Source organism: Mya arenaria, chromosome 10 (assembly GCF_026914265.1).
Source record: "Mya arenaria isolate MELC-2E11 chromosome 10, ASM2691426v1".
NCBI lineage: Eukaryota > Metazoa > Mollusca > Bivalvia > Myida > Myidae > Mya > Mya arenaria.
Window position 1 is genome coordinate 65891996 of NC_069131.1, and position 17939 is coordinate 65909934.

The following is a 17939-nucleotide window of genomic DNA, read 5'->3' on the forward strand; positions in this document are numbered from 1 at the left end:
CGCTACAACTCTCTACCATTTAACACTGGGCGAAAGAATATAAAGTAATATTATGCATTGATGTTGAATAATAACGATAAAGTTGTTAAATATATACCCGACAGTGATCTAAACTGGATTTAATTTGTCATTAGAGTCGCTATTTTCACATAAATATATTCTTGGTCACGAATACCGTTGTACATATACACAACCTGTCAGATTTGTCCCAAATTTACAGATATCGGAATACTTGATAAACAATCGACACATGTATATGTTTTATGATATCTGAGCATCTTTTTTGGCAAAATGACATAAATAAATGTGTTTAATAGTAGGCAATAATATTTTTTATAGAAATTTGAATTTATAACGGAGATTATTTCAAAATTGTGGCCGCAAGGATTCTCTCTGCATGGACTGTTCGCTACTTTTTGCTGGTCACGAGTCTGCCATAGTAAAAAAATCACGGCCATTTAGGTGGACTATAGTCCAAATAATTGTACGTTGACGGATTTTTTTTAGATTTTAGATATGGCAAATCCTTCACGTACAAATTGTTTAGTATCAAAAGTGGGTAGTTGTTCCGATCAGGATTCCGGGTTAAAGCATATAGTGTCTATAAAATATCATAAAAACAAGAAATATTACCAGATAATGTTATTTTATATTAGTTCTGTACACAAAAAAAATAAATACCCAACTTATAATTATGAGTTTGACGGCTTTTTTTCATTTCATTCTGTCAAAACATAACGATATATACATGAAGGGCACCTGCAAGGCTTTAGGGCACAGTTTTAAATCGCTCGGAACATTTCGGCCATGGCCGAGTTGTTACGATTGTAAAACGAGGTCTATCTCGAAGCTTTGACGGAGGAGGCCGAGTTATTACGATTGTATCGAGTTGTTCCCCTTCACATAATTGTTGTCTGTGTCAGTCAACTTTCGTTTTATTGGAAAGGTAAACAACTTGTTTTAATGCATTAAATGCTTGTTTAGTGCAAAATAACATTTCACTTACATAGTAAAATATGAATATAACTCTTTATGATCAATTTCAACCATAGGTGGACTACATCTAGCAGGTGCCCGTTATCTTTCCACTCAATATACTTAGCGCTGGGATCTGTCATTCTTGGCTAGGAAAATAACAAGTGGGATATGGACGCATAGTCGCCAAATCAAAAATTGTCAAAGACTCTGAAGTGTCTGTTTATATGGACTACCTCTTTCCCAGCAGATAAACACGATATTATCTTTCTGCTATATAAACATAGCGCTCTGATCTTGACTAAGAACACACATTTAAATATGAATGCTAAAAAAAACACTGAAGCCTGTGTTTATATGGACTAATCTTTAGACCTGCCTTACCCATTCCAATCGTTTTATTAAATGGTCAATCAATTTCACAGCGAACTCAAAACACTCGTTTCTAGACTTACATTTAGGTTAAATCTAATATTGATATTTATGAAGCAACCCAACTTTGCTGAAAAAGGCCTGGTGCAAAGGAAAGATTGACTAATAATCCAATCATTGTCTGAAATACGCACTAGCCGCGCATTACAAATTTAAGCGTGACAAAGGCGATCTACACAATCCTCTATTTAGACATTATGACGCTATCTAGTCAAACTTAACTCCTGTAATAAAAAAATAATGAGTACATTAGCTGGCTTACGCTGGTACCTGTGTGTTGGTTTGCAGAACTTCTTGAATTATTTATCAAATTATTTTGCAATTTATGCACATTTTCACAACCGCCATTTTTTCTTTATCTCAAAACTACACCGCATCTATCAAGGCTACAGAAGACTATATCTTACAACGGGTACCGGATGTTTCGTCACCTTATCATTTCGTCTACCTTGTCTACCTTCGTCTACTAGTTGTTTCGTCAACATATTTTTACAGTTCGTCAACCTTATTATAAGTAGCAATTAATGCAACTATTATGTCCAATTTATTAGGTGTGAGTTACAAACACCAATTTAGGAAGAAAGGAATAATTTAGTAGACTAGACCATTCTTATTCAGTAACACCTTCTGATGTGTATGTTGATATGCGTAGTGTGTGAAATCGTTTATTACTCAAAACCGTGTTTTTGCATATTTTTTATTTAAAATAGCATTGTTAATAAATGAAGAAATCTTGGTGTTTAAAACTATTTAATAAATATAAACAGGATAGCATATATATTTTTAACTCAACAATCTCAAAAGTTATTAAACTGTTATTTATGCAACTTTAATAAACACAATATTTGACACATCATTTACACAACAATCTCAATATATTTATTTATGTGACATACATGACTATGCATTTATTTTCACTTACAGTCAGATTATGAAATTCAACGACGTACATTCTAATTAAGGACCCAAAAAAATCATTCGTTGCAGTGTGCGTTAGACATCGTGATCGAAAAATGTTGGAAGTATAAATGTGTTCATTTTACATTATAAGAAGGTCTCCAAAACGGCCTTTACCCATTTCCTAATAAAACTTGCAGTAACGTTCCCAGTAATCAAACAAACATATCCTGTACCTGCATTTGCCATTTAACTTAAAAAAATATGTTTTATCTGACCAGCAATCCAGTTAAACGTTATTGGCCCTCCTAGACTAACGAGCAGCGTAGTATTATTAGTGTTATTGGTCCCAGCTCTACTATCCCGCCCCCATTAGGTTAATAAAGTTTCAGGAGAGAAATTATTACAGTCTCCATGTGTCTGATGTTGAGCATGATTAAGAATTGGTTTAGAGAGGCATTGCAGATGTTGGTAATTTTTTTTGAAGAATTGCATAGTAAGCCATCTTCACCAGGTGCGCCACCTTAACAATTGGTTAGTGCCCTGTCGAGTTCAACCATACTGAAATCTGCGTTATGTTCAATATCTTTCCTGAATGTTTCTGTGCTACAATCACTTAGAATTGTATTGGTCCTTTTTTGTCTCAATAATGTTGTGTATATTATTATTGCTACTGATATTTTCATACTGATGTTTTACTATTATATCTGCTTTATCTTTGGAATTGTGAATTACTTTATCGCCTATCTTAAATGGTGGATCATCGGATAATGGAGTTCCCTTTCCTTTTCGTACAGTCCCAAAATTCTTTAAAGTTTGTTTTGTGCGTTATTTTTAGCAGAATATTGCCATCCTTGCTTTGTTGCACATTTCATTTTTTTGGAAGAAAAGTTTAGCAAATATATGTTGTTTTTTATTTTCAATAATATTTTGTGGGTTTTTTTGGCCGAGTTTCAGTACAGTGATGCTTTGTAATATAAAACTCTATGCTCACACGGCTTTAAACCTTTCATTTGCTAAAGCAGATTGTGTCTGTTGTTCATAGTTTCAACAATTAACTGCATCGTATCTTTGAAAAGCTTTTGAATTAGGGACTCGGAACTGTATTCCTTCGTCTGCAGATAGAGTCGGGATCTCTAATCATAGAAGTACTTGGAGTGTACATATTAGTTTATTATTATTTGTTTTATTATTAAGTTTCCTCAAGTTAATGCAAACTTTGATAAGATTTACCGTTTACGTTTTTACTATATTCGGGATTGTTTGGATAAGAATGAGGTTGTGCACACAAACTGGTGTATACGGTTTTTCAGCTACTGAGCTTGTTTCTGTAGTTTTTTATATCAATATTGTATTGTTTCATTTGCTTTTAGTCTGGCCATATTAGCCAGTTTTCATGCTTAATTAATAGTTTGTTTTTTATTTTATAGCGTGTCACATTTTGTGTTCAATTTAATATCCTTCACGATTTTTACCTTGTTTTTAATAACCTTGGTGTTGTTCTATCGTCTGGTGGTTATTTTGCTCATGGAGCTAAAATTTAGCTGGTTTTCTTCGATGAAAGATACAATTGCTCCCGTAAATCATGTTTAATCTGTTTGATGCATATATCATATCTAAATGTATACTTAATTATGGATCGGAGGTATGGGGATTGAGTAAATGAGTGTTTGGAAAGAGTGCAAAATAGATTTTGTACATGGATCCTTAAAGTGAAAAAAAATCTACAAATACATTGTCTTCATACAGTGAGCTAGGTGTGTTTCCGTTGTATAGCGAATGATCTATGCGGATTAAATGCAAAATCAATCAGAAAGATGATTTTATGTTATCTCCCCCTCCCCCTTTTCATACAAAGGGAGCAGATCAAACTTCTGATCGCCCCTGACCATAGCATCATGATTTTTGACCATTGGGATTTAATTCTGAACTTTAGAACACCTGTTTAATGTCTCGAGGGTATAACCTATGCACAGTTGTACCACAACGAAACAGACCCGTACCATTCATGTTATGAGACAATAGTAAAAATTGAAAAGATAGAGTATTTTCTTATTAAATTTATTTGCTAGAAAACATCACAATGTTACAAATGTATGGATAGACTTCATGAAATAAATAGCACACAAAATGTAAAGAAAATATGTTCATAAAATAGAAAAGCACAAGCTCTTATTTAGAACACATACTTATTATTCTTTGTTCATTTCAAACATAACTCATTCCTCTGAAAGTTCTTAATAACCATAGGAACCATTATTAACAAGCATAACTACTATATCTCTTGTAACTAAACATTTTTTTTTCATCACAGATGTTGCATAATTATAATCAATGTTGAGTTGAAAAAAGTTGTTGTTATCAAAACTACAAGTCTTATTACACAAATGCTGTGAAAGTTCTTTCTTTAAAGTTCACAATTTTAAATCTGTTAAAACAAGCCACATTGTGTGAGTATTCCAATAGGTTAATGGCAAATTGTGAACAGCTACGAAGGCAGACAATAGCTTACAACATGGACCTTAAGTAATTCAAAGAATTCACTATATTTTTCTGTATAAAAGTCATTTAAAGCTGGCCCGATCTGAGTGCCTGCTCGTACGCACTTCCCCCCTTCTGTTCCTGTACCAGCTTGATCATGTCGTCAATACGAAGAATGGTAATGGCCGCCTCTGTGGCAAACTTGAGGGACTTTATCTTGGAGATGGCCGGCTCAAGGACACCTGCGCGTCTGTTGTCACGTACAACCCCCTTGTGGAGGTCCAACCCAACCCTGCCAACAGACAATAGTTGTTTGTAGTATCAATTTAAATATATAAGTAATATTTGATCTTTTATTAGACAGGCCTCAGTGAATTTATTCAGTATACAAATTGTATTGGCAATTTTTTTATTTATTGCATTGTTTAATTAAAACACTGATTTTACTTTTTCAATTAAGATAAATATCATTAGGACATTGTATAGAAAAAATATAAAGAATCAGTTGCATGAAGAGATTTAATTTTCCTTATTCATCATGTAAATAAATTGTAAGCATGGTCTAGTAATTGAAAATCATATTGTTTCGGTGCGGTTTTACTACTCAAATAAACATTTAACAATATCGCTGCGCAGTAAATATAAACACTTGTCTGTTTTTTTAGTCAAAATTTTTTAAACTTGACACATGCGTGTTTTGACTTTAGAAATATGAATAATAAGTTTAATTTAAATACTTTCCGACGGTTTATTGTCAAATTCAAGATTTTTAAAAAAGTCAATGCCACTCTGAGAAACACCAATGCTTTGACAGTACCTCAACTGTTCTTCTTAAAAAACCCCACAAGAGACAAGCTAAAGATCATGAATAACGATAACGTGCCTTGCAACTACTATAATTCAACCCAAAAGTGATATAACACCATCTCTTACCATCGAAGGTCTCTCTGGTCCTCTTTAACCTGAGACAAGTTATGGTAGGCGCGCAGTTTCGCTACAAGATCGGTGGAGTCCTGGGCAGCATTCACGGCGAGCTGCTTGGGGATCACCAACAGAGATCGGGCAAACTCGGCAATGGCCAACTGCTCTCTTGATCCCTGTCATAGGACAATATTGAATGTATTAATACAGGAATGCTGCCACCAAAAAGTTAAAAGCATGGGCATCAATGAATTTAGTTAACGGATGCAATCGGACCAGACAGAGCTAAACGTATAAATGCTCGTCTTTGAGAAATACTGAATATAAGAATACAGGACAGTGTGATATGATCAAATAATTAAATGAATGGTCATCAATTTACAGATGAAATTGGACCAGATGGAGGTAAATGCTTAAATGGTTATCTACTTAGAAGGATATTCAAAACTAGATAGTCATATTGTAAAACAATGATAGTGATTTGTTTTTGTTTTATAAAGAACTCATATCGAACACAATTTATTTTTTTATCATGTTACCAAACAACAGCACTGCAATGTCATTTGACGCTTGTCTGTCATTTTTTTCTAGTCAAACAATTCTTGATGTTTTTGGCAGGACAAACTTACGAGAGAAGTGGCGTAGTTCTCCAGGTATATGGACAATGCAGCCTCCACAGCCCCTCCGCCGGGCACTACAGATTTTGACTCGAGAACACGACGAACCACGCACAGGGAGTCGTGGACAGATCGTTCCATCTCATCACAGTAGAAGTCGTTGGCTCCACGTAGGATTATGCTAGCAGCTGATCTGGCCTTGGTGCTAAAATCATCATATAACCTTTGAATAACTAGAACTGTAAGCCATAGGCTAACGAATACCCCCCACCCCTCCATGTCTAGGTTGTTTGCCCTGGAGTTAGGCCGGACAAAGCTAATTTTGCCTACAAGGGGAGATAACTCCAGTCAGGGTCATGTGACCTGTACCAAATTCACAGAGGCGAAAGTTTACAACATGGCCATTAATTTCTGAAAGTTTGATAAAGATTTGTTGAATAATAACAAAGATGAATCCCGGACAGGGCTTATTTTGCCTACTTTAACACATCAAGGGGAGATAACTCCAGTCAGGGTCATGTGACCTGTACCAAATTCACAGAGGCGAAAGTTTACAACATGGCCATTAATTTCTGAAAGTTTGATAAAGATTTGTTGAATAATAACAAAGATGAATCCCGGACAGGGCTTATTTTGCCTACTTTAACACATCAAGGGGAGATAACTCTGGTCAGGGTCATGTGACCCGTACCAATTTCACAGAGGCGCAAGTTTACATCATGGCCATTAATATCTGAAAGTTTGAAAAAGATTTGTTCAATAACGACAAAGATGAATCCCGGACAAAAAAAAAAACGGACGGACAGACGGACAGACAGACAGACGGACAACCCGATTCCAGTATACCCCCCCCCCAAACTTTGTTTTGGGGGGTATAATTATGTGAAAAATGTATAAACAGAACTGGTACTCTATGATATTATGTCATAACAGACTTTTTCTATGCATTACGGGTGGACACATACTATTACTACTACTCCCTTAATGAGGCAAAAGCATGAAAGGTTCTAACCCCTTAATTGGTTGAGTTTACCATCATGGACTTTTCATCTTATTCCTCTATGACTTCTTCAGCCTTACCGAGGTACACCTTAAATACGAGAATGGAGCTTGACATACAGTTCCCGAATGTAACCAGTATTGGACTGGTGAGGGGCTGGGCTTAATGAGAGGAAAATGTGTGGGCAAATCAAGCTTAAACTTTACCTACCACTTAGAGAATGAGCTTCAGTACGACCTTCTCAGTCTGGCCTTGGTACAATTTACTGACAGACAGAGACAGAATCACCTACTTATCCCTTAATAAAGAGAAACCTTTTATTAGCTCTATTCTAACAAGGATGAGTCCATCATCACTAATGTGCTCCTTTATGACCTCCACAGTCTGGCCGAGGTGAGCCTTACTTACATGATCTAGGTACTACTATCCAACCCTTAATGAGTGGAAATGTTAAACTCTCCCTACCCCTTAATGAGGATAAGTTCGTCATCACAGATGCGCTCCTGTACGACCTCCTCAGCGTGACCGAGGTATGACTGCTCATAGGTCTCCTCCCCTTCCAGGTTAGCCAGCGTTGTTACAAACACAGCTGAAAAGAAAAATGTATTTTTTGGTTAACACATATTTATTTTAGCTTAATTGTTACAACAGCTATCATCTGATACACAATTCACAATCCAGTCTTTTTCCTGGGTAGAAATCAGTTCTGGTGTCCTTTTTGAGGGGTCAAGATCAAGTTCACCTTGTCTGACACCTAAACCATGAGACCACTCTCACCCTGGTGGGTCTTGAAACCACAACATATTGGGCGAGAGGTGGACACTCTCAATTATAATCAATACATATATTTATTGCAAGATTGTTATTAAAGAAAGCAACTTATTTTAAAGTTTATCAATCACATTATTTCCTCTGCATATCTTTAAGACAGAATTATTACAAGAACATACTAGTGCACACTCATAACCACCCCAACAGGTGAATTACTACCGCTATGCTTGTCTATTTTTTTTTTTTAAAATGAACAAGATAAACTAGAGCTATCACTGAAGGTGAATATGTCCCCGAACGCCGCCCTGATATGAAACTGCAGTCAACTATTTGGAAAACCAACCTATAAATGACAACTTTATTTTTTGGACTGTCGTCAGTTATTCATTTTTTGATTATGTTTTATTATTGGTAGTTTTCAAGTGTTGCACCGGACAAGAAAAAGTAACAAAGGGCAATAACTCTGTGATTAGCTAAAATGTAGTTGTGGTTCCTGTACACTGCACTTCCTCTCATTATGATTTATATGAAATTCCATCTAGTAGTTTTCAAGTTATTGTACGGACAAAAGTTTGACAAAAAAAAAAAACACAGAAAAAGGCAATTACTCTGCAATTTGCTAAAATAGTGTTATGATTCATGTACACTGAACTCCTTCTCATTGTGCTGTACCATTGTATAAAGTTTTATAACATTCCATTCGGTAGTTTTCAAGTTATGCTCCGGACAAGAAAAAAGTAACAAAGGGCAATAGCTCTGTAATTGGCTGAAATAGAATTGCGGTCTACGGGCTTTTAATATTGCAATACCCCAAGTTGCAGTGTTTTGATTTATTTTTAACACATTTGCTCTTGAGTAACCTTTAAACACTGGTCTCACCTCCTGTAGCCTTGGCGATTCTCTTCAGATCTATTTTCTTGCATCTGCGTACAGCCATAGCGCCGGCCTCCACAAAATATTTGAGACAGAGGTCATCAATACCGCCGGTGGTCAGGACAACGTTGGCTCCTGTAGCCATTATCTTCTCAATACGCTCTTTTGTGATGTCAGACTCCCTAAAAGTTAAAAGTTTAATTTTGAAAACATCTGCGACCAAAGAGGTTTTTTAAGACTCTAGTGGTCATAACTTTTACTTTCATTCCTAATTATGAAGTTGGGTTAGGAATATTTATTTTTTTAAATTTACGCACACTTTACACAGCTTAAAATGTGGACATGGAAATGCTAAACAAATAATCTATTAATTTGGCCTGATGAGAATATTTTATAACCTGTGGCCAATATGAATCTAGATCATTTTTTTGTAACTTCGAAGAAAAGTCTAGAGTTTTCACTCATTTCCCTATTGTAGTAAAAATTATTTTTAAGATTCAATTACCACCAGTTTTAACATGGGAACTTTAACTTACAGAAATAGAACAACCCCTCCAGCAGCCACTAACAAAAAAGTAGGAAAAAAGGAGGAGGGTTTCGGACAGAAAAGGAAATAGTAGGAATATTTTTTACAAAAAAGTAGGAAAAGTAGGAATATTTTTGGTTAAATATGTTATTAATAATAGCTATTAACTTAGCTGGAGGAGATGTTTTCAATGCAAAGTCATACCATTCTATATGCCACATTGAATTTTTTAGTGAGTGATGCTTGGTCGGTTTCTGTTGCTGAACTGTGTGGGTGAAAAGATGATGCTCATCAAAGTGGAACATGTTGCCACACCTTTCAACAACAGAAACCAGCCAGTTTGACATCTTTTGTTCATTTTCTGCAAATAAAACTAGCACAAAGATCAAACTTTAATATTTTTGCAGACTTTATTTTCAAAAAAGTAGGAATAGTAGGAGTTTTTTAGAAAAGAGTAGGAAGCTGTTAAAAAAGTAGGAAAAAGTAGGAAGCTGTTAAAAAAGTAGGAAAAAGTAGGAACGCTCCTACCAAAAATTATTTTTTGTCTTTTACAATAAAGCAGCTTGCATAAATGCGTCTCTGGACAGAGATATGATTAATATAACTTGTGGATACACAAACATATGAAAGTCATATATTATCTTAACATATTCTAATATATACAGAGAGGGGCCATACCTCTGTCGCATTTTTTCTAGCTCGCCTGCTTCTTGAATGAGAATCTGAACCCCCATTTTCATCTTCGTCTTCTGCAGGCTGAAGTCCAAACACGCGATCTTGGCTCCTACTATACGCTTTGGTAGAGCTGAAATGTACATTTTTACATGTATATAATTTATTTATAATGTATTCTTATTGTTTCTGCATACTGAAGTCTAGAAAGAGATCTTCCTTCCTACTATAGGATTAAGTGTACATGATGTTGTTTATATAACTTCTTCAATCTTTTTGCAGGTTTAATTCTAGACATACTGATACAATCATGGTCAAGATAGTTAACAGCAAGCAAAAGGTATGTGCATTGGCCACAAGGAATTACATGTATTAAAACTACCCTGATATATGAATATAATCATTACTGTCACATTACAAATCACATGATAACCCTCGACATACAAATAAACATGGACATAGATTTAATATATTCTTTCGTTAAACAAGGAAGACAACAATCGAGGGCAATCATTATCTGACTAATATTGAAACCTTCTTTTTTTACATGTAATTATCGTTCAAACTTCAAAATCATTTCCCCACCCACCTTGTGAAGCCACTGTGCAGTTGAGAGCGTAGCCTGGCACCAAGGTGCTTTCACTTGAGCTTTTCCCATGAGCCTTCAGGATATTGACAGCCTTGATTGGGTAGCGGTAACCACCTTTACCGTCAGACTGCCTAATGGCCATAGCTGCGTCAACCACCATGTTGGAAAAAAAGTCTGACTGACTGAGATATTTTGATTAAGGAAATTATGTTTAGCGATTTATTTATAATCAATTGTCTTATATGTCTTAACATTACAACTTCTAGCTAAACATCTTAATATGTTTATCTTCTCATAATCTCAGACCTATATCACTGAACACATTTAAGTCATCGTCTAGTGTTTTAGCCAGAAATGAAAAAGGGCAGGGTAGGCCCAAAAAGGGGCAGGGTGCTTTCTTTAAAGGGAAAAAATGCGCACAATATAATTTGCTTTGTAATGTTGAAAAACGACCATGTACATAATCAAAGTCCATTCCTTCATGAAAAAACTTACTAATACTTGTGAACATTGAGAAATAAACTCTGAAAATTGTTCTCACAAAATGACAGTCTCGCGAATCTTTAACTTTTGGACATCGTACAAATGGGGTTAAATGCTGTGAGTAAACACTCCATACAGCAAAAAGAAGTTTTGTGGTAACTAAACAACTGTTTTTCACTAACATTCCACAAAAAACAATCAAATATTTGTCAATAAGTCATGTATTTGATTTTCTTAGCGCCAACTTGCCTATACGATCGTCTGCTTCAAAGGAAACAATGTTAAAAAAGGTGTGCCTTGTTTGTACAATGCAAGTATCAATTGTGTTTGTTTTTTTCAAGTTAACTTATGCTTGACAACATTTTATATCATTCCTTCTATAGAATTTTAATGTACCTTAATCATTTGACCAGTTTCTTCTCTATGTACATTCTGATTGACGTTCAATAACTCCCCCTACTTGTGACGTTTCTATAATTGGATGATACACACCCCAACTATCAGTAGTAGATTACCGATTATAAATGGCAAATTGCGATGTTTTGATGTGTCATAATGAACAACAATTAGCACCCTGATAAGCATGAATTACTGTTAATCCGACCCACGGTGATGACGGTCGTGTGCCTTATCACGTGCTGATGTGTGACAGATTAGGAGACCGCGACATTGACCAATAAAATACTTTTAGTGAGTAACTTTCTGATTTACAACGATCTGACGCCCTTCCATTCCGCTATAGCTAAAACAATACTCTTGTAATAATATAGGATCTCAGTTCATTGTATGCATTTGATGTAAGGTTACTTTTGGGGTCCTAGGGAAGCAAATCAAGTTCAAAATGTGAGTCCCTGGCTAGAAAATTGAGTCAGAGACTTCATATTTCAGCATCAGGAAATCCCAAACAGTTCAAACCATTTATTTTTAGTAAAGGATACGGTCCAATGATCTTGCTGGACATGCTGGTTTTGGCGGCGTTGATGATACATTCCTTCCCTAGCTCCTCGACGCTGCAGGTCAGGTGTTCCTGAATGTAGCGACAAGCCTCCCTATGCAACAAAACAACAAATGTCAGTAATGATAAAGCTTTCAAAATCATTAAAAGCCATTCAAGATGATATACATTGAATTCACACAATGCTGGTTGTCATTCAAATTCACCAATGATGGGATAATATTTCATCAATTAATAATAGATAATTGACCACCTCCTAAATCTGACCATTAATTCCCATTGTGCCATGAAGATTACGAGCATGTCTAAAATTTGGAAATGAATGTGTTGAGTTGCAAAGAGCATCAGTGTAAGACTCAACATAAGCACAGAAGCATGGACTAATAACTTACTTGCAGGCCAGTCTGTAACCACTGATGATTGATGTGGGGTGGATTTTCTGTTTAACAAGTTCGTCAGCGTTCTTCAACAGCTCAGCAGCAATTATGACCTGTAATATATAACAAATCATGTATTAAATAAAAAACATATCAACTGCTTGAAGGTTGTGGGAAAAGGCTTCATAGAACAGGCCTTTTTCTGGTATTTGGAGCAAATGACCTATAGTACTTGGAATTGGGAATTTTCGCATCGTTTTTCACAAATTGGGATTTTTTGCAATAAATTATGAAACTTGACTCAAATAATCTTTTAAACCATCTATATGTGGGCATTTAAAAATTAAACAAAAAAACATTTTTTAGAATCCTGATAAAGAATTTCTTTTCAGACAATTTGGAAAAACTATCTGACATTGAGAACATAACCAAATATCAGCCATAAAAAAAGTGCTCCCAAAATTCTGTAAAACCAAAACTAACAAGAGTGCTGCAGAGCAAATGCGCATGCTCAGCTGTTGCTGTTGTCTTGTTTTTTTTCTCAGCCAAACAAGGGGCATAAATCAACAATTATTAAAGCCACAGTTAAGTGTCTTGATAGCACTACCATTTCAATATCTTGAATGGTTTGAATTATGGTCATGGTGCGAGTGAATCAAGTGAACTATGGTCAGAGCGCAAGTCAATGCCATTTTTCTTAAAAAAAAAACAGACATGCTAAAAAGATAATGGAACAAGTGTTGCTATATACCATTAAGATAACAGCCAAGCAATCATTTTAACCCTTTACTTCATGTAAACCTAATCCATTTCAGGCTGCCAGTTCATGGCTTATCAGTTCATATCAGTACCCCTACTTCATAGATTATTGATATTATTGGAATTTTAACCCTAATGTATTACAAACCTATTTTCTTAGTATTTCTTTTGGTTTAATCAATAAGTCATCAATGTAAAGTTTATAGAGAATTAAATTTCCAATCCAGTCATATAAATTTTATTTTGTTATCTAAATTATTTCCGCATGATATTCATAAACAAACAGAAAAATATGTCAAATTTGATGAAAATTAATTTTTATTACACTTTTATTTATCAAACACAACACGAAATATTATATAAACAACATATTTTTATAATTCATTTAATGCAACCTGAATTGAAACAAAGATGGACAGAATTAAAAAATAGTTCACAACAAAGAAGCACGGTATATTTATATATATGATACAGAAGAAAAAAAAAGTTGATCAACAGTCACAGTACGTATAACTTTCGGTTATTTAACACTACAATGAACAAATAAAGTTATTATTCAACTACTAAATGAGGCCTGCATGTTATTGTTTACTAAATTTATATCGTTTATTGCATGTCCATGTATTGTCATTTGGGTTTGATTTTAAAAATCCTCATTTCTCGTATCCTTGTGTGCGTGACGCCGAGGTCTGAATTCTCGACGTCGTACTCAATGTCTCAAACTCATTTTAATTGAAGCCAGAATGTTCCGATTCGTCAGACAAACACTGAAATATAAATGACATTATTCAGGAATGTTGTTTTAAACTGAAGTTAACAAGGGCAGAAATTAGCTCTACATTGCATTCTTGTGTATTCGCAAACACGTGTTTCAACAGCTGATCGATGTTAAATTGGGTCATGTCAAAGTTTAACAATAGGGATAGTCATTATTTTATAACACATTTGTACTTACTTTCAATTTGTAGAAGCAGATGCGCATTTTTATGACCGGATTAGCGAAACAGAAGTGACACATATGTCCCATATAATGATTTATGGCCTTTGTTTATACAAGCCAGATGATTTTTTGTTTATCCAACATGGCCGACATTTTGACACGTTTTCGAACCATGACCTGTGACGTCAGGCGCGTGATCAATAAAATATAGTTGTATTATTGGTAGTTAATTATAACTTGCAGTATTGTGTAAATTTCCACGAGGAAAACGAGACAGAAATGCCCACAAACCTGCGCAGTCAACGTTTTACGCATCTTTGATACCAGTGACCTTATTTCGCGATTTTCCGAAATTCTTTCAGGGCTTGACGCTTATTCTAATACTTGGTTGCCCTTCGGGCAACCACCTAGCCATATTCACTTGCCCGAATGGATTTTTTACTTGCCCAATTTTTGGGGGCTCATTTTGTTGTTATACTTCACATCAAAACCCATTTCCAGATTCAACCTGCACATCAGGGCTTGCTGTATTTGAAATAAATCAGTTGTCATGAAATTTGTAACTAATAGCACATAAATTCAAATTATTAAGGATGAAATAAAATTGAATTATAAGAACGAACAGTCAACCTCTTATTATCTTAGCCTTGTAATCTTCCATTTATTTTGAAGTAAATTATAATTTATTGCAATGTAAAGTGAAATCGTACAGTTCCAAAAACCGAACATCCGAAAATTGGAGCAGTCCGAAAAATAGCCAAAATGACCATTCTCGCTGTGTCCAGGAAAACTGTTTCCCCAAGACTCGACCCAGCGTCGTTTTCGTTTCTTTTCATAGCTGGTCTTTTTCTCGGATGACTAAGCCTTTTTTCGTTTGAAACATTAAAAAAACTTGACAGCGTCGACTGTCAAAACATCATTTGACGATTTGTGTACATTGTGAGGGCATTAACTGGAATGCTAGCTATATGGATTTGGTGCAGCTCACGCGATTGGCCAACGGATCTAGACGGAATTACTCGAGCTCTATCGGAAAATATTCGGCAGTCTTAGCCATCGTAGTTTCGAATGAAAATGTCAGAGGAGCTCCGTTTGACCCGATTTTTCGAGTCAACAACCAATGAGTGCATTAGTTTCGGTTTGATAAATACTCTCCAAGAAGGAGATTACGGACTACTTTTTTTACCAGAAAAGTCGCCACTATGACGAGTTTTTTTGTTACTGCCCGATCGGGCAGGTAGATTCTAAAAACTACTGCCCGCCTGCAAAAATTACTTGCCCCGGGCAATCGGGCAGTGGTTAATGTCGAGCCCTGTCTTTAAATAGTAACATAGTGTTTTTTTTAGTGCATTGTATTTATCGATGTTTATACTTCATGAATATGAATTTATAGCGCATAAACAAGCATCAGGTATGAAAATAAATGCACCTACATTACGAATACGTAGGATTACGTATCTATGAAGCTATGGATAAAACGTTAAGATCCGTATCTATGAAGCTATGGATAGATAAGTAAAATTGCGTATCTATGAAGTAAAGGGTTAACAAAACAATCATTTAAACAAAGCCTTGAAACCGTGTGGTAATTTAGACAACTAAATGTACCGCAAACATACCACAGAGGTTGTGCCATCTCCGACTTCCTGATCCTGTAGATCAGCCAACTCCACGAGAACCTTGGCAGCTGGGTGCTCAACGTCTAGTAGCTTGAGAATGGTCGCACCGTCGTTTGTGATTGTAATATCCTGGTTTAAAAAGCACATGAAGGAATTTTACAATAACAACCTGAAATATTTTATTTAAACCATATATATTTTGATTGAAAATCAAGTCAATAACACTCATTAATGAATTCATTACTTTATGTAAGAATGATTATGTCATCATTGGAGAATGGTGTTAAACTTATCTTCTGCATTAAGATTTTAAGATTTTTAAGACTTTAAGACACGAAAAGATAAAAACATTTTTTTTTTTCTCTCTACCAACTGATTATAAAAATGGTAGGGTCGGGTAATCCAAGCGGAATGTATTTTTCAAGGCCTTATCAATCTATCTGAGAGAGCCCTTTAAAGTCATTGTTTCAGATTACATGTTGTATCTTACCCCAACATCGTCGACCAACATTTTATCAAGGCCCACGGGTCCAAGGCTGCTTTTCACTATGTTGGCAATTGTCGCTGCGGCCATAACTGCAGACAGAAGAAATGTATTGAACTAAGTGTGTTCAGAACAACTAGAACTTAAGTGTAATTATTTGATGCAATGACAAAAAAAGATTCTCATTTTTTAAAGAAAGTTAACAGTTTTAACTTAAAAAGCTAGAAAAGCAAAATATCACATTATAAATCTGACCCAGCCTCATAGCAGCTATGACAGATCAATGGAATCTACATAGACGTTTTGTGTCTTGCACAAGTCCTTTTTTACCTCAAGAACTTTTAAGCTCTTACATTTACATTTTTAAATGATCATACTGTGTGCCTTTTCATTTGGGAAAATGAGCGTGAGAAGTCCCAAAATTGGAAAAATCAATCAACTCTCTGTACAAAGTTGTCTTCCTTACAAAATACATTTTTTCTGGGACAATAATAGCATAGTATAAACTTAAATGTCACAAACGATTATGATTTTTACAATACCCCACCCACTGCTTTCCCAATGGAAGATTCCAGACCATGTGATTTCCATGCCAATATTTCCAACTCCTAATTTTTACACTAGAACGCATCCAATTTCAGAAAGAAGGACCGTTTTAAATAAAGAATGGGACGTTTTTCAATATTTTAACAATTTCTAGTACTTACCATTCTGTGTTCTCACAGACTGGCCCGTTGTTCGGTCGCCACCAACAGTTAACAGTGAGCTAGTGTCCGCCATGTTTGTACATGAATGCTAAGGAATGTTTGTTTGAAATGTTTAACCGGTTTAACATTTGTTTAGGTTAAACACCACTATTTCAACTTATAGAGTTCGTTATTATCTGGCAAAGCAGATAAATATTGTGCTGTCCTATATATAATTTGCATATCAATAATGTCTACAGTTGCCCATGCATTGTTAAGGTGGAAAGTGTATTAAATAATCTAGGGTTGTCTGAGTATTGGCTCTCTTAATCGGTTATAAATGTAAATATGTTTAAAAGTAAAGTAAACTTCACTCTGCAAGATCAGTATTTATAAGCAAACCTGGTCAAGTGACATTAACACTTTTTCTAAATGTATAAGCTACAGATTATTCAAAACAGAATTTAAGTTGGAAAACTATCTTACAAATAATTCATGGAATTTTGCTTTCGGTATATGATATGTAAATTTAGATGTTAAACAATTTTATTCCTATTAACTGTGAGTGGTCGTTATATGAATGTTGATAGGGCATTACGAAAGTTAACATTATGTAATATAAATGACCTTGGTGATGAGTTTCATAATTTTTTGAGTTGTTTTTTTGTTGATGTAAATAGGAAAAAGTTTATTAATAAATATTACTATCCGTATCCAAATACACTAAAGTTCCAGAAATTAATGTGTAGCACCGACACCTCTACTATAATTAGATTAGCTAAATTCATAAAAATATATTTTGTTCAAATTTAAGAGATAAATTATATTTAAGATCCAATTTCACCTTCCTTTTTTTATGCAAAATATTTTGTCAGTGTTCAT

General features: G+C 35.0%; 2 protein-coding genes across 42 annotated transcripts in view; both read right to left on the reverse strand.

The window, feature by feature from the left end:
- The window catches only part of LOC128205697 (zinc finger protein 500-like), an 84281-nt gene extending 82484 nt beyond the window's left edge, over positions 1-1797 (reverse strand). For 40 of the 41 annotated variants that reach the window (XM_052907563.1, XM_052907580.1, XM_052907560.1 and 37 more), the window contains exon 1: positions 1670-1771. The gene's annotated coding sequence lies outside the window, so the exon portion shown is untranslated. Of the gene's footprint in view, positions 1-1669 lie in introns of all 41 variants that reach the window. The other variant, XM_052907551.1, reaches the window with a different exon arrangement.
- Positions 1798-4349: 2552 nt separating this feature from the next.
- LOC128205694 (T-complex protein 1 subunit alpha-like) lies at positions 4350-17164 on the reverse strand. The gene is made up of 12 exons (XM_052907545.1): positions 17079-17164; positions 16378-16463; positions 15888-16016; positions 12585-12682; positions 12176-12286; positions 10755-10936; positions 10172-10298; positions 8974-9149; positions 7789-7912; positions 6336-6528; positions 5719-5882; positions 4350-5077 (listed from the first exon to the last, which is right to left on the reverse strand). The coding sequence occupies exons 1-12, from the start codon at positions 17149-17151 to the stop codon at positions 4873-4875; spliced, it is 1668 nt and encodes a 555-aa protein (XP_052763505.1). The 5' UTR covers positions 17152-17164; the 3' UTR covers positions 4350-4872.
- Between the last annotated feature and the right edge of the window lie 775 nt (positions 17165-17939).